A 22,978-nucleotide genomic window follows, 5' to 3' on the forward strand; every position below is an offset into this window, starting at 1 on the left:
TTTTCTTATTTGCTTGTTTTGTATATGATTGCTGGGCTTTGGCAATCATATCTTTAACTTCATCAAAAATAGTAGCGTGTATGTTAGCAATATCATCAACAGTCTGAATTTTGTTTGATAATGATGCAACAGGTGTAGGCAATCTATATCCATAAATAACTTCAAATGGTGCTTTGTTTGTAGATGTATGCGGTGTATTGTTATATGCAAACTGAAGTAAATGTAGATATGTATCCCATGTGTGTGGTTTTGAAATAGTATAAGCACGTAAAAGATCTAAAATAGTACTGTTAGTAGCTTCTATTTGACCGTTAGTTTCAAGATAAAATGCAGATGAAAAATCAATCTTTGTGCCTAAGTTAGCAAACAAAGTAATCCAAAAATTATTACAGAATCTAGAATCACGATCAGAAATAATAACTTTTGGTAAACCATGATTAGTAAACACAGTTTTCAAAAACAATTGAGCTGCTTGAGATGCAGTTAGAGTTTTCTTGCATGGAATGAAATATGCTTGTTTGCTAAACCTGTGGACAACAGTCCAAATCATATCATGGTTAGCTTTAGTGTTAGGTAAACCAGTGATAAAATCCATAGAAATCTGTTCCCATGGCCGTGATGGAATAGATAATGGCATTAGTAAACCATATTATTTACCATGGTGTCTTTTAACTCGTTGACAAACCAAACATTCAGATACAAAGTTAGATACATCAGTGTCCATATGTGGCCAATAAAAATCTTCAGTCAATGTACGTAAAGTAGATATAATACCTCTATGACCTTGATATGGAGGACAATGAATCTCATGCAAAACAAAAGATCTAAATGGAACTGTCACGCATAATCTTTTTTCATAAAACATGAATCCATTATTGTAAGATAGTGAATCAATAGGAATCCAATTATTTGCAACTAATTTATTCCAATCAGCATGAAAAGTAATATCTTGATGATAAGTATCTTTCATAGGGATAAGGAAATCAAATGATATCACAGAAATATTATGAATTGTCGGTCTTCTACTCAAAGCGTTGGCTACAACATTCTCTTTTCCTGGTTGATATTGTATAAGGGGATAAAAACTTTGAATGAAAGCTACCCATTTAATATGTCAGTCAAATATTTGGGGTTGACTAAGGAGATGTCTAATGCTTTGTTGGTCAGTTTTGATCATAAATTCAGAACCCATTAAGTAATGTTTCCATTGACGTAAGGCTTGTACTACAGCTAGCAATTCTTTATCATATGTAGAATATTTAGGTTCGGATGGTTTCAGTTTACAGCTAGAGTAGGCTATGGGATGATTATCTTGCATAAGGACGGCTCCTTTTCCAGATCCACTAGCATCAGTAACTACTAAAAAGAATGGTCTAGTGAAATCAGGTAGTTGTAATACATGAGCATGGGTTAAAGCATGTTTCAATAAATCAAAAGATTTTTGTTGATTATCAGACCAGTGATACACAATACCCTTCTTTAAAAGTTTAGTCAAAGGTAATGCAAGTAATGAAAAATTTCGCACAAACTTTCTGTAAAAACTAGTAAGACCTCGAAAAGAACGTAACTCATGCACATTTTTTAATACGGGTCAATTTAAAATTGCTTCTATCTTTTTAGGGTTAACCTTAATACCTTCTGATGAAACAATGTGTCCTAGATATTCAATTTCTGTTTGAAAGAATTCACTCTTTTCTGGATTAGCATACAATTGATTATCTTTTAACAACTTGAAAACTAAAGATAGATGTTCAGAATGCTCATTCTCATTTTTACTGAAAACCAATATATCATCAAAGAATACTATGACACAATGCTGATATTTCAGAAATATGCGATTCATCATGCGACTAAATGTAGCTGGTGCATTAGTTAGACCAAAAGGCATCGCTAGAAATTCACAGTGTCCAAATTGTGTTCTAAATGCAGTTTTGAATATATCAGATTTATCCGATCTTACTTGATGATAACCAAATTTAAGATCTATCTTACCAAATATGGCAGAACCTTGTAGTTTATCCATAAGATCATCTACCCTAGGAATCGGATATCTATTCTTAACAGTAATTTTATTCAAGGCACGATAATCAATGCATATGCGATAAGTATTATTATTCTTCTTTACTAATAAAACAGGTGCACCAAATGGAGAACGACTAGGTCTAATTAATCCTCTGTTATGCGATTCTTCTATTTGATTTTGAATTTCTTTTTGTTCAATTTGGTTATGCCTATACGGTGCTTTACATGGTGGTTGTGTACCAGGAATTAAATCTATTTTGTGATCTTCAGGACGTGAGGGTGGTAGTCCAGGTGGTAAATCATCAGCAAAACAATCTTTAAATTGAGCAAGAATTTGTGTATGCCTAGGATGCATATGTTTTTCTTTAGCTTGAAGTTCATTCACCTAAATTAAATAAGATTTGCTACTTTTACGTAATGTACGTTTAGCTTGAGTATGAGTAAGCAGTGGAAAATTATTAGAAGCATGCATACCATGCAATGTGATTTGTTTTCCTTGGAAATAAATTTTAATTGAATGTGTAGAATAATCTATGTCAGGATTATGCTGATGACGCCAAGGCATACCTAAGATAATGTCACTAGACTGCAAAGGTACAACTAGGAAATTTATTCGTTCAGTGTATTTTCCAATTTTAATTTCTAAGCTATGCACCTCTTGTGTTCCATTATATCTCGTGCCTAGGAATGTTGTTTTAATGCGATAATGTGTAGAAATAGTTTGTAAATTCAATTCTTTCACTAACTTTGCTAAAATAAAATCATGTGTGCTACCATCATCATGTAAAATAATCTTTTCTTTACCATGCACAAAACATTTCATTGTCAACAAAGAATGTGGAGTTAGCATACCTTACAAAGTATCTGAAGTAGTACCAATGTCGTCATCATCTTTCGTAAAGTCAGGCATTTCCTCACGTTATTCTTCTTCCATTGCTCCAAGATAATTGATATGGACAGGTGGCTTTTTGGTTTGGCAATTGGCTGCTAGATGTCCAGGTTGATGGCATTTGTAACAAACTATGGGTTTGGCTTTAGATACATTGTTGGTAATGGCAGGAAGTCTAGGAATATTGGGATTTGGCTGTGAGGATGGCTTAGGATTGGTATTTGATGGCAAAGTAGGTGGTCATGTCCAAGACTTACAGAATGAAGATGGAAGAAAACGACTTTGATTGAATCTTCTAAAATTTAAATTGAATTGCTTGGAACCATAGTTACCATTAGTTTGAAATTGTTGTGGACACTTGTCTCTTCCTCGAATCTTGTCTTCAGTGTCATGAGCCAAAGAAATTGCATCTTCAAGGGTTGTTGGCTTGAACATATTGACTTCAATATAGTAATGTCTAAGTAAGCCGAACATAAACTTGCGTTTGTGAGTTGCTTCAGGTACATCTTCAAGCATGCGTAGTTGTAGTAGGGCATTCCAAAAGCGTTTAGTGTATTGGAAAATAGGTTCGCGATCTCTTTGCTGAAGAAGATCCCATTGCTTAATGGCTTTTTCATGGAATTGAGGAGGAAGGAACTTCTGCAAAAACTTCTTTTGGAAACTCTCCCAAGTAGTGGGGCAATCAATGCTCTTGCGAACCACAGTCCACCATAGAGATGCTCGATCGACTAAATGATTAGTGACACATTTAATTTTGTCTTTCTCAACATATGTCTCTTTATGAAAGTAATCATCAAACTAACTGATAATGCAAGTATAGTCTTTCCATCTCGTGATCCATTGAAAGTATGAAATTTAAAATTTCTTTTACTTATCTTTATTTCTTTGCAGATGGATTGGGCTTCAAGTGTCGCATTGATGGTACGTCGTATAAGATCTTCGGGTTGCGGTCCATCTTTGTCGGTGGTAGATCGTTGTAAATTGGCCAATTGAACTTGCAAAGCTTGTTGGGCTCTTCGTTCTTCATCAAGCTGCATCATAATTAAATCTAACTTTTGTTCCATCATTGGTTCGGGTAAATCACCTTTAGCCATAAAATCGTCCATGTTTTGTTCCGTCATCCTGTAAAATCCAAAAGACCTCACTCTCTTGAAATCTGATTAGTGGGATGAGCATAGCTCAAAGTCGGGTATACAAGGCTTATATATTTTTATTTGGCTTTTATAGTCTTTCTCTTTTGCAATTGCGGTATTCGTTGTCTTCGTAGAAGTTGCGTATAATCTTTGTATGACCTTCTGCATTTACTGAAACTGGTTCAGCAAGTCTGGAAATAGGAACAGGGTCTTCCAGAGAGCAACAAACGATTTCTGTGCTTCTGCGTATGAACAGTCTTTATGGGAATGGTTAAAGTAAGTCTTTTATGACTACTGTGAACTTAGGTGACTTGCAGAACTTGGTAAACTTGGAAGACTTAGTGGATTAGAGAGCTTAAAGCTTCTGAATCAAGCGTGATTTTCGTGTAAATAAGGACATTGATGGCCGTTTTAATGCCGCCCAGCACATATTCTTGCCGCTCGATGACGAATTTCGTGGCTGAAGCTTTTTAAAGCTTCTTATTAAGCTTATTACTAAGGCTTAATCAACTTTGAAATAAAGCTTTTAAGCTTTGTAGCTATGGAAGCTTACTATCTCTGTTTGAAGACGACTTGTAGAAAGAGATGTCTATGTGGTCCTCCGCCTCCTCAGGTCGGTCCTTCGCAATCAGAGAGTGCAGAAGGGGATTCTTGACTGCCAAGAACTTACGCGTATCGATCGTTCGCGATGAAACTGACTGTAGAGCCCGATCATTCCAGGAGCTCCGCCTCTGCGCAAGATGATAAGCGATTGGAAGCTCTTGATCTCAGCTTCGCTCTGATATCACTAGTGCACAGATCGGATGCCGTAAGCACGCGTAGTGAGCGTCAGAAGGTCCCCAATAACAAAAGAACTCTACTTTTTGCACACACATCAATGTAGAAAGCTTGCCCGACATGAATAAGAGACAAATTGGGTGCAATCTCCACCATGCCTTGTGTGAGCGCTCCACAAAGCATGTATTTCATATATTAATCATCTTCAAGCTCAAATAATAGCCCAAATTACAAAATAACACGCTTTAGCTTTTGAGTTTGCTTTTGTACCAAATAGAAATAAAGCTAATGGGCGTCCAAGAAGTCAGGCGTACCCAAATACAATGTCCAAATACAAATATCTAAATCGTGCGCCCATACACATACAAAAATAATAAATAAATATCAAGCGCCTTGATAAATAAGCGCGACAAAATATAGGTGCCATGCCTAAGGTATGCGCCTATCAAAATATTAACGATAATTTGAATACACGCTATCCTCCAATGCTTTCCACTACCACCGCTGCTATCTCTACATTCAACTGAAGCATTCATAATCGTTAGTAAAATAATATAATTAAACCGACAAAAGTGAATACCTAGCAGTCTTCAGCTACATAAATAAATAAATTGGTTAGAAATCAATCCTAACCTTAATTTATCACGAGTGTGTGCTCTAAACTCATAAACGTTTATTAATTTAAATATGTATTTTGCGGAATCACCAGCTATGGAATCACCCATGTACACACTAAATTAACAAAACGGCTGAAAAGGATAGGCGTCCCCATCGACTTCTCGCACAAAGAATCCACTTTGTGTATGAGCCCCGGTAATAAAAGTTTACAGAATCCACCGTGAAATATGCCTCCTAGCATCAATCTTGCCCGTCGTGATGAAGGGCTCCTGTGAAGATATTGCTAATGCGGCACTATGTTGCTCTCATTTATGGCAGTATGTTAAGGTACTAAGGTTGTCTGGGAATATGAGGATGTTAACCGCTAGTGGTGTAATGGATAATGGATTTGTTGCTTGGATTCAAGGGATAGGGGATGGAGTGGGTATTACGGAGAATTGTGATAAGTTACATATATCCATCTAGCATGGTATTGAAAGGGTGCTTTATTGAAACCTTGGTTAATAGTGTGTACGGTGAAGTGTCTACGGTGAGAGACTTTGGGGCATATTTTAGTGAGCGTTCTATACTTGCAGCGTGGAATATAGAGGTGGCTTCTTTGAATCATTGTGCATTGCAATCGATGCCAGGAGAAGTTATATAGTACTATAGTGCAGATTCAATTGCAGAGATGGGTGATAGCTCATTTTTGTACTCTGTATAGTATTTAAATACACTGGACCTTGGAGGTGGATTTCCTCCCCATCTATTATTGCTAAAGATGAATGCACCTATTATTCTACTTAGGAACTTAAATCCAGCAAAAGGTTTGTGTAATGGTACACGGTTGATGTGTAAGGCATTCAATAAAAAGGTGATAGATGCTAAAATAATAACAGGGATAAATGTAGGGGAATGGGTTTTTATTCCTATGATCACTTTTATTCCTAGCATCTTGCAATTTCCATTTGCTATGAGGCGGAGGCAATTTCCTATTCGATTAGCGTTTGCTATGACGATCAATAAGTCGCAAGGCCAGACATTGTCTGTTGTTGGTCTTTACTAAAGGACACCAGTATTTACACACATGGACAGTTGTATGTTGTATTTTCAAGGGTGAAATCCTCATACGGTGTGAGGGTGTTATTGGATGAGGATGGAAGCACTATGAATGTCACGACAAACATTGTGTATAAGGAGGTACTTCAGAAGATGCAATGAGGTGCATTGCTTTTTTGCAAAGATGCATACAGAGATGAATTTTTTGGAGAGTGGAAGATATGCTTGCATTTTTTTAGAGATGTATTTATTGAATTTTGATGGCTTTGTAGTCCTTGCTTGGTGCGTATGTGAGATAGCCTCAAAGCTGTATTCGGTTGGCATATACTCGATGGTTAATTGAGTATATATTCCCTACAGTGTATATAAGTGTTTGCTTGACTTTTGCAGATGTCTACTCCAAGTTGGGGTTATTATCCAGCTTCTGAGTATCAGAAGGAACTGCAGCCTAAGTTGCGCGCAGTGACAACGGATGATATTATAAGAAGAACGCTTGTAAGGGTCATTGAGCGTTTGTATGATGATGCCAACATAGAGATTTTACTTCCAGTCTTTATTGAGGCGGTGCATTGTGGGTATACTTAGTGCTTTCGAGTGCATCTGGGTGAAACTGAGCATGACAAGAGGTTTTGGCGATCTCACACTAATAGAATACTGAGGGGGTGGCCGGCGTATGAATTTAAGGACCTCAATTGTTTTGTGATGCTACATCAAGCTGTGACAATGCCTACCAAGTGGTTTGCAAGTATTAAGCCAGGTATTGTTATTCCAATGTTAAGTAATCTTTGTCAATTGTTGGATGTGTTCATGTTTACGTTGTGAGCTTTTAAAAATTTAGACGCAAGAAAGAGAGGAAAGACTATCATGTCCCCTGTACCATCACCGGGACGAAGAGTGGCAATGGGACTTGCTTCTCCTGAGCATGCTGTGTTGGAGAATAGAAATTTTCCCAGTGATTCCTCAAAGAAAAGAAAGCTTCATTTTGGTTAGGCTCCATGGAAAGTTTTAACATCTTTGTAGCGTTTGGATGTAGATGTATCTATATCTATTTATCATAGGTGTAATCAAGAAGTGGTACTTGGGCTTTGCTTTACCTATCTGTATTTGATGCTTGGATATGCTTACACTTTGTGATTCATTTCAGCGTAGCAATGTTATTTTTGATTGTAACATCGAATGATCATGTAGAGCTACTTCTAGCTATTGCGCATAGCAGGTATTGTTGTTTTAATGTTAAGTAGGGCTTTGCTTCACCTATGTGGGTTATTAATACTGAGAGTTTGCATGCAATGCTTGGACAAACTTAAATTTGTGGTGTGGTTCATACATCTTTCATTTGTGGTTTGTTTCACCGTAGGAATGTTATTTCTCATTGTAGTATCCAAGGATACAAGTTGTTTCTAACTGTTGTGCAGAGCAAGTATAGATACAAGTTTATAAGTTTGGTGCATGGTCATTGCATGTATATATGAGTCTATGTACTCCTTGATGCAAATGCATATTTGGCCTTTTATACATGTGTGCAAGAGAGAGAGAGAGAGAGAGAGAGAGAGAGAGAGAGAGAGAGAGAGAGAGTGTGTGTGTGTGTGGATACAGAGGGGGGAGGTGTAAATGGGATGAGAGATAGAGGGGTTGTGAGTAGAGGAGAGTAAAGCATGTGATGTTTTTGTGATAGCATTACCCTCTGTGCGATAGGGAAGTGAAGCTATCGCACAGCAGCTTCACTTTCCTCGCTCCCCGCTTCGCGGCGGTATAGTGTTCCCACGCAAGGAATGTTAGTTCTTGCAACCTTAAATCCAACAATAAGAAAGGGTGGTATGTTGTTTGCATATTGCAAAAAGTAAGTTTAGGGTTTTGGACATAGAGAAAGAGAGAGAGGGGGGCCCGGGGTTAAAGAGCATCACGAAGCCTTAATGACCCAAGCGTGAGTGCTAGTATTGTTTAGAAAAATGATAATCTAGAAAGATTGTGGGGAATTTTGAGAACTTCTACAATGAAAATTTTCTTCATAAAACTGAAAAAACCAAACTTGCCTACGTTTCCTTTTTCACCACTGTTTTTAAAATTGGCGAGGGTTTAGATAGAGAACTAAAGCCCCTGCGAGGGGAAGTATTTTGTTCGGTCTCATCATAGTCACTCTGCTTCCTACTTCATGCATTGCCATTGTCGCCTTGCTTAGCGGACATGGCACCTGCTGCAATAAAGGACTTGTTAACGGCTTTCAGTTCAAACGGAGACTTGCTTGCTGTTTGCTCAGGGGATGGCCGGGTCAAGGTGAAATTTTCTCAGGACAGCACGAAGTGCTATCTGTAAACCGCTCTACAAGGCTCGCAATATGACATGGTTCTAATGGCGGTGTGTGTAGATATGGGATACCGTTAGCGGCTCATTGAAGGTAGACTTTGCTGACATAGCATCTTCAAGCAGCGGAACTGTCGGACAAGCCGATGGCCACCTTGCAGTAGATTATAACTGTATGTTATGGAGTCCTCTTGTTAGAAAGGTAAGCCTTCTGAGTACTTTCACTTCCATCTGAGTAAATTATTTGTGTGTTTTCTTAATAATGATGAGCGCTCGGTTAACATGAAATGCCAGAAAGCAATCTAAACCAAAAGAAACTGTTGTCAGCAGAATGTGCATGGTATGATGTTGAACTTAAAAGGGCCGTGAAATCATTAAAAGTGGATGGTGTACCAAACTTATTTGCTAAAGTGCACTCGTTCTACTTCATGCAAATTGATTACCATTGCTTGGCTATTACTGAACAGACTTCCTTATTGCTAAGTTTGTGCTCTGCTAGTGTCAAATGGAAGTAATGATTTGAATTTGGACTGGTGGATTAGTCCGAGACTTTTTGATTTGTAACTTGAGGTGACTTGAGCCGCAAAGTTGCATTTGCTTCTAACACCTCCGTTCAGATTTCTTTTACTTAGATCCACTAGGTGAAAATCAAAATCATTACTTCCATTTGAAGCTACCAAAGCACAAAATTTCTAAAGTAGGATGGCTGTTGAGTAATAACCAAGGAATGGTAATCAATTTGCATGAATTATATTGGTTTTGATTTTAATTGCTGTCATAGTTTGTATAATTATTTTGCTTGTGTGCCTCTCTAGTATTTCATGTTAATTGAGCCAATCTGGCTCATTGCAAATGTGACAAGAGAGTCATAATCATGTTTTGGGATGCTAGCTTATCCCGAATTTGCTCCATATCGTTGATATGATCGTTCATAGTTGGGAGTTAGCAATAGACATAGATGCACCTTGAGTCATATGGTGTATGAAGGTGTGAACATGGTAGAGAGAAATGAGCTAGACTACACAACTGCTGCTTAGCTGATCGTTTGTGCATACACAATGTGGCAGCTCATGAAGAGGAGAGACTTGGCTTGAGAATGGTGCTAGTTCTAAAGCAATATGATCGATTATGGGCTTTATGCATGGATCCATGGTGGGGGCGGGATGGATTACAGGGGGAGTGACAAAGTCTTATAGATTGAAGGTGTCGAAGATGTACTCGTTTTCAAATTTTCAAACCGTGACAATGTCTGTGGCTGAGAGAGAGAGAGAGAGAGAGAGAGAGAGAGAGAGAGAGAGAGAGAGAGAGAGAGAGAGAGAGAGAGAGAGAGAGAGAGAGAGAGAGAGTTGTATATCTATTTGAGTGGAATAATTGGTCTGCATATGACTATTGAGGGGGGGGGGAGGCAAAAGCGATGGTGCATAGACATCCAATACACGCGAGGTTTTTTCCTCTTTTCCAATAATTAATAATGAAGTTCCATGTTTCCCTTTGGTGGAATGGTAGCTTGGACATTTCCCTTTGTGCTTCTTTTGTTCCTCTTACTAGACATTGTTCCTTCAGGTTGCTCTGTTCTTTAGTCTTTTTTAGGGGGTGGAACGTGCTTTTCTATTTTCAAGGAGATGGAACAACATTCCCCTACCACTGTGGGTAAAATTTTAGATAAACTCAATGTCCCACCCTCGGAAGGCACCACCAATGATCCATGGTGCTCTAAGTTGTAAGGCTCCCATTATGAGGAGAGGGCATATGTGAGTATGGACATTGGTTGGGTCTTGACTTGTATGCCAGATGAGGTCTATGTGATCGGATGGCAAAAAGGTGATCTTTGTGGATTTAGCCTTTGAGTTAGATAGAGTAGTTATGTTGGTAGCAACTCGAGGCACAATGTATCGAGTTATGGGGTGTGAGAGTTATCAAGGGTCCCTATTTTGGGTTTTGCGGAAGTGGCCCTTAGCTGGGGGGGTCTTAGGGGAGACTAGTATCCCCATTGATGGGGATTCGTGCGCAGTACCCTTGGCCCGATGCGATGGTAAATGGAATATTCCTTGGGAATAATATTCCTCGGTTGACTAGGTTCATAATATAGTCGGACATGTCGACTAGACTACCTTTCTAGGCTACAAAACTTAAAAGGAAGATCCCTTCATAGCAAGCGTCAATTTTTCTTTTAGCTATCCTTAAGTTCTTCACCTATCATTTGTCTAGATTGCCATCTAAGCTTCACAATGCAAGCGCACAAGTGGATAGAGCGATTGAGAGAATTTTTGTATTTGGTGTGTAATGATGCTTTTCATCTTGGCGTTTTATGATTTGGCGAAGCTCGTGACCAAGGCTACAGATCCTTCTATAGCATGTGATGTCTCTAAGCTTTCTATAGATGACAAAGCTGAGTTGATGAAGGTATGGGCACATTGGGACAAATTGAATGTCCGTATCCATTCTTTGCTCTCTCTCTCTCTCTCTCTCTCTCTCGTACTCCAACCGTCATTGCTCACATTGAGCACTCGACTTTGGTTCAAGAGATATGGCTGGAGCTAGATCAAATGTACAATTAGATGACCGTGATGAAGCATGTGTCATTGGAGGTTTAGATGAGGACTTTGGGTCCTCATAAGTCTTATTCTTTGCAGAAGTATGTTAATAAGCTTTGATAATTGCAAATGTAAGTTTAGAACGCGAGAAGGTGATTACCTTAGAGGATATGGCGATAACTGTCCTTTCTCAGTTACCGCTTGGATTTAATGCATTTTTTGTGCCTTGATTGCTTTAGGGTGGATAGAGACCAAGTGGGAGGAGTTGGTTCTTATGATCTTGGACCAAGAGGAACAACTCAAAGATCGGGACACTCCTAAGTCGGAGGCTTTGATTGGTCAGTCTTCCCAAAAAAAAAAAAAAGAACAAGAAGAAGAAGAAGGACGAGAAGTCCACACAAGACAAAGCCAAGGAGTCTACTTGTCACATATGTGGCAAGACAAGTCGCAAATGTAGGTCCAGAATGCAAGGAAGGAGATTACCTCAGAGGCCGTGGCGATAACTCTTCATTCTTAGTTACCGCCTCGATTCAATGCATTTTCTTTGCCTTGATTGGTTTAGATTGGACAGAGACCCTTATGTGAAAGGAGTTGGTTCTTGTGTTCTTGGACCAAAAGGAACAACTCAAAGGTTAGAATACTTCTAAGTTGGCAGCTTTGATTGGTTAGTCTTTCCAACAGAAGGAGAAGAAGAATAACAAGGAGAAGGACGAGAAGCCCAAGCATGACAAAGCTAAGGAGTCTATTTGTCACATATGTGGCAAGACAAGTCATTGGAAAAGATTGCCCCATAAGGACAAAAAGGACACTAAGAAGGAGAGGATTACAAAGAACTTACGAGCAGTGGTTGCTACTCCATTGACTCCCTTCCTTCATTTGGAGGTGCTAGAGGATGTTCCTTGGACGGCCATTGATGTAGTTATGATGGCTTGATAGTCTCGTGAGTGGATTGTGGATAATGACACTTCTTGCCATATGATTCCTTCTTCAAAAGGGATTGCTCGTATGTATTTGATGTACGGGAGAATCCTAGGTGACAATTCTTCGGTCCCTATCAAAGGCAAGGGTGATATACAGTTGATTTTGAATGGGCAATGTGATGTTTACACATTAGAGGCGCTCTATGTGTCAGGTCTATGGTAATCATTTGCTTTCAGTGCATAGAATCTGTGCTCTTGGTTTGATAGTTGAGTTTGGTAAGGACTCCTTTCAAGTTGATGGTGTATCTGGACAGGTTTTTTTGTGCAAGATATGAGGAGAATGGAGTCTACAAGAAGTGGCCTTTTTGTGTCTTTGCTTATTTTCTTCTTTTTTCATAAACTTAGACTGAGCTTTAGCATGCTTAGTTTAGCCACCTCAACTACGAGTCCCTATAGAAGATATCTCATGGTTAGTTGGTACGTGCCATGAGGACGCGAAATTTTGAGATCCTTTTAATCTTGCTGATAACATTTGATTAAGTTATTAATCAAATATGCAAGGTTGTTTAAGCACATGTGATGCACATGGCAGTTATTTCATGGTAACAGGCAAAGGACCCTGAGGATGTAGTGGGTGTCAAAGACAAAAATTGTGATAAGTCATGGGGGTTGGGCTTTGGGGATTAAGTTGGTGTTAGTTTTGACCCTGGGACAGTTATTTGGCCAATAAGTGTTGGTGGTGATACTAGGGAGTAGCATTAATTAATTAGTTAATGTCAATCTAAGGGTCAGCAAAGATTGGGGACCACTCTAGGTTGCAAATGGCCTAGCCAATTTAATTATGGATAGGCACATTTAATTTTGGGCAAGGTCAGAAGGGTTGAAATTAATCTTTAAGATTATTTAATCATGAAAATTAATTAAATGATTGGATAATGCTGAAGATTGCCACTCAAACATATCTATGCAAACTGAGAAAACGTTTTTGGGGGCTAGATCTTAGTTATTTAGTTAGTTTACAGCTTGTGAGAGGGAGAGAGAGATTTGCTAGTCTGTTTTTTGATTAGAGAACGACAATTTGCTGCAAATGATAGCCATTTGGGGGCCTCAATAGGAAGGGGATAGTAGGAAGTCACCTTCTAGGGGCTGACAATTGCATTGTTGATCAGGTGACAACATTTTGGAGGTGGTTGGTAGTAGATGACTGTATTAAATGCAGGTTGGAGCAGATAGCAAGTAGAATTTAGGGTTTTCTCACAAAGAAAATTAGATTTCTCTCTCATCTTGGCTTTCTCTCATCTTTTTCAATCCATTCTTAAGAGATCTCAATATTTTTGAGCCATTTTGAGCAGATCTCAGTTAAATTTGGTGGACAACAGAGATCTTTATCGTAAACCCCAAATGTTTGCAGAAATTAGGGTTTGATAGCCACCTTAGGACCTGTGCAAATTGTTGAAAGCATTGTACAATGAATTTAGCACTTGAAAGTTGTATAATTGTCAGGGAATTCAGATGCCAGCCCATTCATTGTAATTTGGGGCAGCATTTGGCTAGTTGGTGGTTCCATTTGTGTAAGTCTTGGGTGAAAAAGCAATGGATAATTGGCCCAAATTGATTGTTGATTATTGCTACAACAAAGAGGCTTTTTGGAACAACAAAGGAGATTGTGAATCTCAACTTGTACTCATTCTATTAGCAATCAAGTTAAAGAAATTTCCAAAGGGGTGCTAATTTTGGGGCCAACATGGTACCCAATCTTTAAGATTATTAAGGTAACTTGTGCATTCATGACAAGAAACATAGGAATACTATTTCGAGCAAGGTTTCATAACGAGTTAAGGAGCCCTTGGAGCTTGTTTCAACGGACTAATGTGGATCCATGAGAATGGAGTCTCTTAAGGAGAGAGTATATTTTATGCTAATTGATGATTTTAGCAAGATGATATGGGTGTATTTCTTGGCCTTGAAGTTGAAGCATTTTCACATTTTAAGGATTGACTAATTTTTGAAGAGAACAAGTCTTGTAGGAAACTCAAGATTTTGTGTTTTAACAAGGGAGGGGAGTTAGTCTCTCACAAGCTAACTCGTTTTTGTGTAGATTGTGGCGTTCACTAGGAGTTTGCCAATATAAATACCCCTCAGGAGAATGGCATATTGGAGTGGAAAAATCACAATGTGATCGAGATGGTACAAATTATGATGGAGCATTGGCAGACACCATAATGTCTTTGGGTCAAAGGAGAGGCCTTAGCTGTCCACATACTTAATCGTTTCTCTTTCTTGGCCATGGTTGGTATGACACCTTTGAAGGCTTATTTTGGATAGAAGTCGGATTTATCTTATTTTAGGGTGTTTGGATGTGATGCCTACTTAGGGCAGTTAAGTTATTAAGTATACATTGAGCTAAAGTTTTGCCTAGTGAGCTTCTCACTTATGATTAATGAATAAGTCATTAATTAGCACTTAATAAAAGGATGGGATGATTAATGAGCAGTTGGTTTCTCATTTGAAAAGCTTATCTTGGCTATTTGGAACTGCTTCTCTCTCATTTTGGGGTAACCCAAGTTTCGAGATAGTCACTCTTCTCTTTCTTTTTTGTTGTAGAAAATTGCAGATTTCAGCTATGGAATGAGCTTACAGGATAGATGGAGCGTGGGTAGCAAACGATTTTTCTCCTCTTGGCATGGGGATTTTATTAGGCAGCCTCGTAATTCCATATATAACAAGGCATGTTGCTGTTTTTGAGCTAAATATCAGAAAAACGGGTTACGACATTACTATGGACTAAGATTGTTTCTTTTTCTTTGAGATCTTAAGCCTAGTGTACTTTTTGGGTAATTTTGTCACAAAGAAAAAGACATTATCAGAGTTTCATCATGAGAGAATCTTTCTCTCTCCCCTCCCCAAAATGGTGAGAGGAAGAGTGTAGGATTGCATGGGGACTATGTAGGAGACATAGCAGTTAAGAAACACGTTTCTTTCAATTTGAAACTTACAAAACATTTCTTAGAGTATGAAACGTTTTTAAAAAAAAGTTGGAATCCAAAACATGGTTTTTTTTGACAAAAATTGTTGGACAATGTCAAACATGATGATGATGATGTGTAATGACTCGTGAAGGCTTAAGATTTTGGATGAGAGACCGATTTTTTTGTGATTTTGCTTAGTTACTGGATTTTGTCAATCTAGTATCTATTCTTGTATTGAGAGTTGATTATTATATGACTTTAGTCTCATTTATGAGTTACTTATGATATATTATGATTCATTCTTAATTTTGACATTTTGTCGGTTTGTTTTGAAATGAGAATTATGTTGTTGCAACTTGACTCAATCCATATTGTAGATAGGCTATTTACATGTTTATTTTAATTTTCTTTGTATGATATATATGAATCATGATGTTTGAGTTCTAAACCATAGTATATCTTGTCCAAAGACTAACTTTGACATAAGTGAGAAGTCAATAATTAATGATGGATATGTAATGTATTATTCTCAATTGACTCTATCATCACTCAAGCTCAATTGGCCATTCTTTGTTTAAGATAGAGTTTCATAGAGGTTTAGAACCTCTTTTCCTAGTCAAAACTCTTAAAGATCTCTATATAAAAAAACCGGAGTTTCTTATTTTACTCCCTCTTGAAAGAAACTTATGAATGAAACACGTTTCTAATGTTTTGTTTCTAAACGTTTCTGACATTTTTGGCTCCTACAGTAGGAGAGTTATCTTGGCAAATGCTTTGCAAAATTGGGTTCAAATGCTTGTTGTCATTTTTAGGGTTCGTATCGTTTGTAGTTTTTAACACTTTATAGCTAGTTGGAGGCCAACGACGAAGGTGTCAAGGCCATTGTGCACCGGTAGATCAATTAAGTTGCGAGAAATCATTGAAATACAATCATTTGTAACCATTTTCGAGCATATTTCAATAACCTAAAGAAATACCGAAAGGGGCACCAAGGTTTGGGGTCAACAAGTGTCAATGTGTGGTGCAAGAGCACTCTAGCTCTAGTTGTGTGTGGAATTTTCTTGTTGAATTCACTATTAAGCTGAATTAAGTGTTTGCTAAAATGCGGTTTACTGCCCTTTGGGCTTCCAAAGGTGGTTTCATGGTTCCATTATGGAGACATCACCAACTTTTTGAAGGAGATGAGCTTGTGGTCGTCTCGAGGAGCAAATACATGCATTGTGGTTTGCTGTAATTCAGTTACAGCAAGGAGTATACTCCTTGAAAACAGTATATAGCAATGAGCAAACGGTAAAAGATGTCACATAACAGTGGTAGGAGTGAGGAATAGGAATTCCTTTTTGAAAGGCACTCAACACATGGTTTTGAGACTCCAAATGCTGAAAATGCTTTAGGATAGTGAGCAACAAATGTGATTGGTGAGCATGCAGCTCAATCACATGTAATTCCACAAGTCCAAAGTGCTCAAGAAGCAAATGCAATGTTTATGGCTGAGTTAGCAAGTATTGTTATGAACTTTCAACAGTTAATTCAGCAACCTCAATTTGCTGAATTTATGCAGTTAGTTCTTGATGTTAAAGGGAAAAAACTTGCTAATGCAAGGTAAGGCACCAACAACTTGGGTGCAATTCAAAGAGGTTTTCCCTTCTCAATGGCTCAGAAACACTTTTGAAGTGGATGTGACAATAGCTTGGCACAAATTGGATGCAATTCATTGTGTTGTTTTGGAAGAGTACACAAGCAAATTTTGGGCAACTTTGTTGTTAGTTAGCTCTTTTCATGAGGTCACAATGGCTGAGCAAATAAAGACCTACTATTGTGGTCTACCCAAAGAAATCTGTGGCTATTGTGCCAAGACAAAAGTGACCAGCATGGCACAATTGACTGAAAATGTAGATACAACTTACGCATTGATGAAAGGACATGTCACAGGATTTAAGGGCAGCAAAGATGCTTCAAAGGACCATGCTGAAAATAAAGGTAGCAAGATTGAATTTTTGGACAGCAAGTTTAAATCCTCAAGAACGGGTCAACATGCCAAAAATCAGTCAAAGTCATTCTTTTAAAAAGGTAGACAAGGCAAAAGGTCATTTGCTAGTACTAAGAAAGCTGCTGAAAGAAAAGCATTGTATGACACAAACAAATGCTATGCTTGTGAACAAGAGGGGCATATAGCACATGAATGCCTAGATTGTAAGTCTAAAAACCATGCAGATGACAATAAAGATTAGAAAAGCAAGAAGCATAAAACTTTTGGTGGATTGGTATTTGATCTTGTTGGTGAGCAACCAAACACGGATGCTTTAGAGCTATGCCATGCATGGGGCAAAGTGAGGGATTAGCATGCTTTTGTTTTCTTTGATGCAGGAGCTCATGCCAACTTATTTTCCCAAAATTGGCCAGCCAAGTTGGGCATTAGAGATGATAAGATGGGTTCCATGGGCGAGACTAGTTTGGCTTGTCCTAGATGTGTAGAGTTAGTCACCCCTATCATTGGAAAACTTCGAATTCATTTGCAGTCATATGTCGATAGTGAGGATTTTCACATTATGCCATTGAAGGGTTGCGATGCCTTATTGGGTATTCTATGGTATCATAGAGTGCATGCAATGATCGATGTCTATAATAGGAAAATTGCTCTCACTTATAAAGGAAGGCAACATGTTGATGTAAAGTTGAAGGGAGAGTCTATTCCTCTTGTTTCTGCTTTAGCAATTTCTTCAGTAATGAAAAATCATCTTTTTGCATACTTAGTTTTTGCAAAAGATGTTAGTAAAGATGATGCTAAGTCTAGTGTTTCAATGCTGAATAATGAACATACATAATTCTTAAAAGAATTCCAAGATTGTTTTTTTGACTCCCTACATGGAGAATCACCACATGAAAGGCTAGAGGATCATTCTGTTGACCTTGTGCCTGGTACTATGCCTCCAAATAGGCCACCCTATAGCGCAAGTGTTGCCCAACAAAAAATAATAATGAGTTAGGTTAATGAGTTGTTGTAAAAAGGGTTGATTCAATCCTGTTCATCACCCTTTTGCTCACCTGTATTCCTTGTGTAGAAAAAGGATGGTTCATGGTGAATTTGTATTGATTATTGCTCCTTGAACAAAACATCATTAAAAATAGATTTTCTATATTGAGGATTGATGATATCCTTGATCAATTAGAGGGAAATGCAATCTTTAGCAAAATAGTCCTTAAAAGTGGATATCATTAGATACGTAAAAGGCCAAAAGATGTGCATAAAACAACGTTTAGGACCGCTTTTGGATTATATGAGTTCTTGGTCATGCCATTTGGGCTTACAAATGCACTTGCGACGTTTGCATGATGGTTCGAATTTTTTGAACCTATAGGGCTTTTATTGTCACATTCAAAGAAAGTGAAACAAATTTAAAACACAACTTGCAATGTCTACCTCAATGATAGCTTGTCGAATATGGCGGTAGATGAATGCGCCCGTTGTTTTTCTCCCCCTCTTGCCGGTATCTACGGCCCGCAAAAAGTAAGTGCCAAGTGGACATGAGACGAGTATGTTGATGATGTTCCATTTCTTATGATCACTCCATCCGTTGGTGAGGATAGAGCAACCATATTTTATCCATGCAGCCCGAATAGGATCAAGGGCTCTATCAATCCTCTCCTTCTCTTCATTAATCTTTCTCGTCCTCATGTTGTTGTATGTGACACCGGTCCATCCTTCACATGGACCCACATTGGCAATGGCTTTTACCATCTTCTTCCATTGCTCTTGTTTTAGGACATTGAATGCAAGATTGCACTCAATCACCGTGCGTGCAATTTCAATGTCCGCAAGTCGTTGCCTTTCTCTAAGAAAGACAATCGATCCATGCGCATGACCGGGAGCTTGAGAGAGAGACGGGTGCCGATAAGCCACTTCCTCCTCCTCTTGTGGATCTCCCTCCCATCTTAGTGAGAATATCCTCCGCAATGTTTTGAGGGATCTCCTTGCATGGAGCAACTTGCCCCCCATCTTGGAAGGATGTTGGAGAAGCCGAGTTGCACCACTTGCATAGTGTTTCCCGCAATACTTGCATGTCCAATGGTGGGAGTTGGACTTCTTTGTGTCCCTCTCCACATGGATCGCATGCAAATTGAAGGCCTCGTGCTTCTCACGAGTCATGGTGCCGATGATGGATAAAGAGGCCACAGAGAGAGAGAGAGAGAGAGAGAGAGAGAGAGAGAGAGAGAGAGAGATGCTCGAGTCTGGACTCTTGAAAATTGAGAGGGTGACTTGAGAGACTCGAGGGTTGGGGTAAAGTTGAAAGAGCAAGAGTGAGAGAGAGGGGATGGGAGATGAGAATGGCAAATGCTTTGATAGGGTGCACTGTGCGGGATAGAGGGAATGAGAGATGAGATTCGAGAATGGCAAATGCTTCGATAGGGTGCGGGAAAGAGGAGATGGGAGGTGACTCGTGAGATTCAAGAATGACAAATCACATGTCCATTCAAGAATTGAGCAACAAGATCCAAGAGAGGAAGATGAGAATGGTAAGTCACAAGTGCTTGCTGAATTGGTGTGGAAGCGTGGAGGAGAGGAGCACCTTTTGTAGATGAGAGAAGGGTCAAAGTTCAAGCAGTCAAAGAGGGATCAACGGTCAAAGAGAGGATTGTTAGCTAGAAGGAATCCAAAGAGGGCTGGGGAGGGGAGTGCATGGCTGGAAAAGGGGATGGGTTGAGGTATCCAAGGCTTCCCACCCCCCAAAAAGTGCCATGTAGGCATACATAGAAAAAGCGGATCCAAGAGGCACAGAAAATGCGGGATTAGGCGGCGCAGGCGACGTGGCCAAATCAGGCGAAAAAACAGGTACGAATTCGTACGGTATGAACCAGTCCGTACCACGTACGAAGGCAACTATGGTCAGCTTGACTTGCATGGTTATACTACACTGTTTGGTGGTGGTTTGTGGAAAGTGAAAACGGGTTCTATGTTGATTGCAAAAGGAACCAAGAAGGCCGCTTTGTATTGTTTACATTGTAAAGCCTTGAATGGCAAGTTTCTTGCAGCTGCTGAAATTGGATGTCATTTGGAGTTATGGCATAAGAGATTAGGCCATATGAGCTAGAAAGTACTTGATGTCCTTACCTCTTTGAAGAGGGTTGATGAAAAAGGCTCTAAACTTAACTTTTTTAACGAGTGTCAGTTTGGAAAGCAAATAAAAAATTCATTTTACTTTGGTGTCTCTTGTAAGTTCAATGTCTTAGACTTAGTGCATTTTGATGTATGTAGTATGCCCGTGAAATCGTTGGGTGGTGCTGCATATTTTATCTCCTTTATTGACGATTGTTTCAAAAAGATTTGGATATACTTGTCGAAAAAGAAAAGTGAAGTGTTTGTTGTTTTTAAAACTTTTCATGCATTTGTGACCACTCAGATAGGTAGAAAGCTGAAATGCTTGAGGATTGATAATGGGGTTGAGTTCACATCTACTGAATTTAAGTCCTTTTGTGACTTGTATGGAATTAAGAGGGAGCTTATAGCTCCTTACAGACTGATCAAATGGGATGGCTGAAAGATATAATAGGACTTTATGTGAAAGAGTGCGGTGCATGCTGTCCACTGCTAATCTCCCTCATGAATTTTGGGGAGAGGCACTCAAAACCGCGGTTCACATTTGCAACTGCTCTCCAACCAGGTCCTTAAATAATGGCATCCTTGAGGAGGTTTGGTCTTGCAAATCGGCCTCATATGACCATTTACGCATATTTGGCTGTGATGCTTTTGTGCATGTTAGAGATGAGCTGAGGAACAAACTTGACCCAAAATCCACCAAAGGTATTTTCATGGGCTATGGTGACGAGGGTGAATTTGGTTACAAAGTGTGGTTATCTTAGTCCAAGAAAATTATTCGCAACCGTAATGTTGTGTTTAATGAGGCAAAGTTGCTGAAAGGTACTTTAGCCTCTAATGAAGATATGAAAAATATCAAATTTCAGAATTTGCAGCCACCCATTACTTTAGATAATGAGCCTCATGGTGCTATACCACAAGCTGAAACTGATGATCAGCCTGTTGTTTTTGAGCCATATGATGATGAACAACAAATAGGAGCACAAGGAGGTCATGGACAACAAGATAGACTTGCTGATTATGAAAATGCAGCTGTTGGTAATGAAAATGAAGGTGCTGCACAACATGAACAACGTGCTGAAAATGGCTTATAGCAGCTAATTTATGCTGAAAATAACATACCTCCAGATGTAGATCCAATTTCTGAAAATGTAGATCATCGTGTACACAGGTCTACACGTGTAAGAAGGCAACCACACAAGTTGACCCCTCCTTGCATTATGTGATGCTTACAAATGAGGATGAGCCTCTTACATACAAAGAGGCCAAGTAATGCCGATTCAGCAGTAACCGGAAGCTAGCTATGCAGCAAGAGATTAAATCTCTGTATGCTAATGATACTTGGGATCTTGTGTCGTTGCCCAAAGGAAGGAAACCTCTTCTAAACAAATGGGTTTACAAAGTAAAGACAGTTGATGGGAAACCCAAGTACAAGGCAAGATTGGTTGCTAAAGGGTATGCACAGAAGGAAGGGATTGACTTCCAAGAGGTCTTCTCATCGGTTGTGAAGATGACCACACTACATGTGCTTTTTGCTCTCATTGCCGTATTGGACTTAGAGTTGTACCAAATGGATGTAAAAACAACTTTCGTGCATGGTGACATTGATGAGGAAATTTACACGAAACAGCCCAAGGGCTTTGTAATTCTTGGAAAAGAGCAGATGGTGTGTAAACTAAAACGCAGTCTGTATGGGCTGAAGCAAGCACCACGGCTGTGGTACAAAAAGTTTGACACTTTTATGCTATCTCATGGGTATACTCGTAGCCATGCAGATCATTGTTTGTACATGAAAAAGGATACAGATGGCAGCCCCATCATACTTGTTTTGTATGTGGATGATATGTTGCTAGTTGGGAAAAGAAAGACTAGCTTGGATGCTCTAAAAAATCAGCTGAAATCAGTCTTCTCCATGAAAGATTTGGGGAATTCAGAGCATATTTTGGGCATTAGGATTTGTAGAGATAGAATGCAGAAATTACTGTTTTTATCTTAGAAAAAGTACATTGAAAAGGTACTTGACAGATTTAACACGGCTGAAGCTAATCCTTTTGGGGTACTCTTACCTCCTTATCTTAAGCTTAGTAAAGCCAATAGCCCAAAAGATGACGTGGAAGCAAATGCTATGAAGGGAGTCCCTTATGCATTAGCTTGTGGCTTTCTTATGTATGCTATGGTTGCTACTCGTCCAGACATTGCTCATGCAGTGGGAGTTGTTAGCAAGTTTATGTCAAATCTTAGCAAAACACATTGGGAGTTTGTCTAGTGTATTCTTCGATACCTAAAGGGTACACAAAGAAAGTGTATTTGCTATGGGCAGGGTGCACTTAGTTTGTAGGGTTATTGTGATATAGATTTGGTAGGTGACTTGGAAACTCGTAGATCCACCAGCGGGTATGTCTTTATAGTTGCTGGTGGGGCCGTTTCTTGGTGTTCCAGGTTGTAGAGTATCGTCGCAGTGAGTTGAATACATATCAGCTACTGAAGCTTCTAAGGAAGCTATATGGTTGAGCAAACTTGTAGAGGGTCTTGACATGTTTATGGGTACTGTAGTTTTGGGATGTGATAGCTAGAGTGCTGTGTACCTGGCTAAGAATGCCATGTATCATTTACGCTCAAAGCATATAGATGTGCGATATCACTTTATTAGTCATATTTTGGAAGATGGTTTAATCACATTGA

General features: G+C 39.0%; 1 protein-coding gene across 1 annotated transcript in view; it reads left to right on the forward strand.

Moving 5' to 3' along the window:
* Positions 1–8,513: 8,513 nt before the first annotated feature.
* The window catches only part of LOC148035851 (transducin family protein / WD-40 repeat family protein), a 36,117-nt gene continuing 21,652 nt past the window's right edge, over positions 8,514–22,978 (forward strand). The window contains exons 1-2 of the mRNA XM_087677866.1: positions 8,514–8,751; positions 8,843–8,980. Coding sequence (XP_087533992.1) covers positions 8,662–8,751; positions 8,843–8,980 — 228 coding nt within the window. The 5' untranslated portion in view covers positions 8,514–8,661. The remainder of the gene's footprint in view (positions 8,752–8,842; positions 8,981–22,978) is intronic.

Source organism: Lygodium microphyllum, chromosome 5 (assembly GCF_053477565.2).
Source record: "Lygodium microphyllum isolate KBCC chromosome 5, Lygodium_microphyllum_v1.1.10, whole genome shotgun sequence".
NCBI classification, from domain to species: Eukaryota; Viridiplantae; Streptophyta; class Polypodiopsida; order Schizaeales; family Lygodiaceae; genus Lygodium; species Lygodium microphyllum.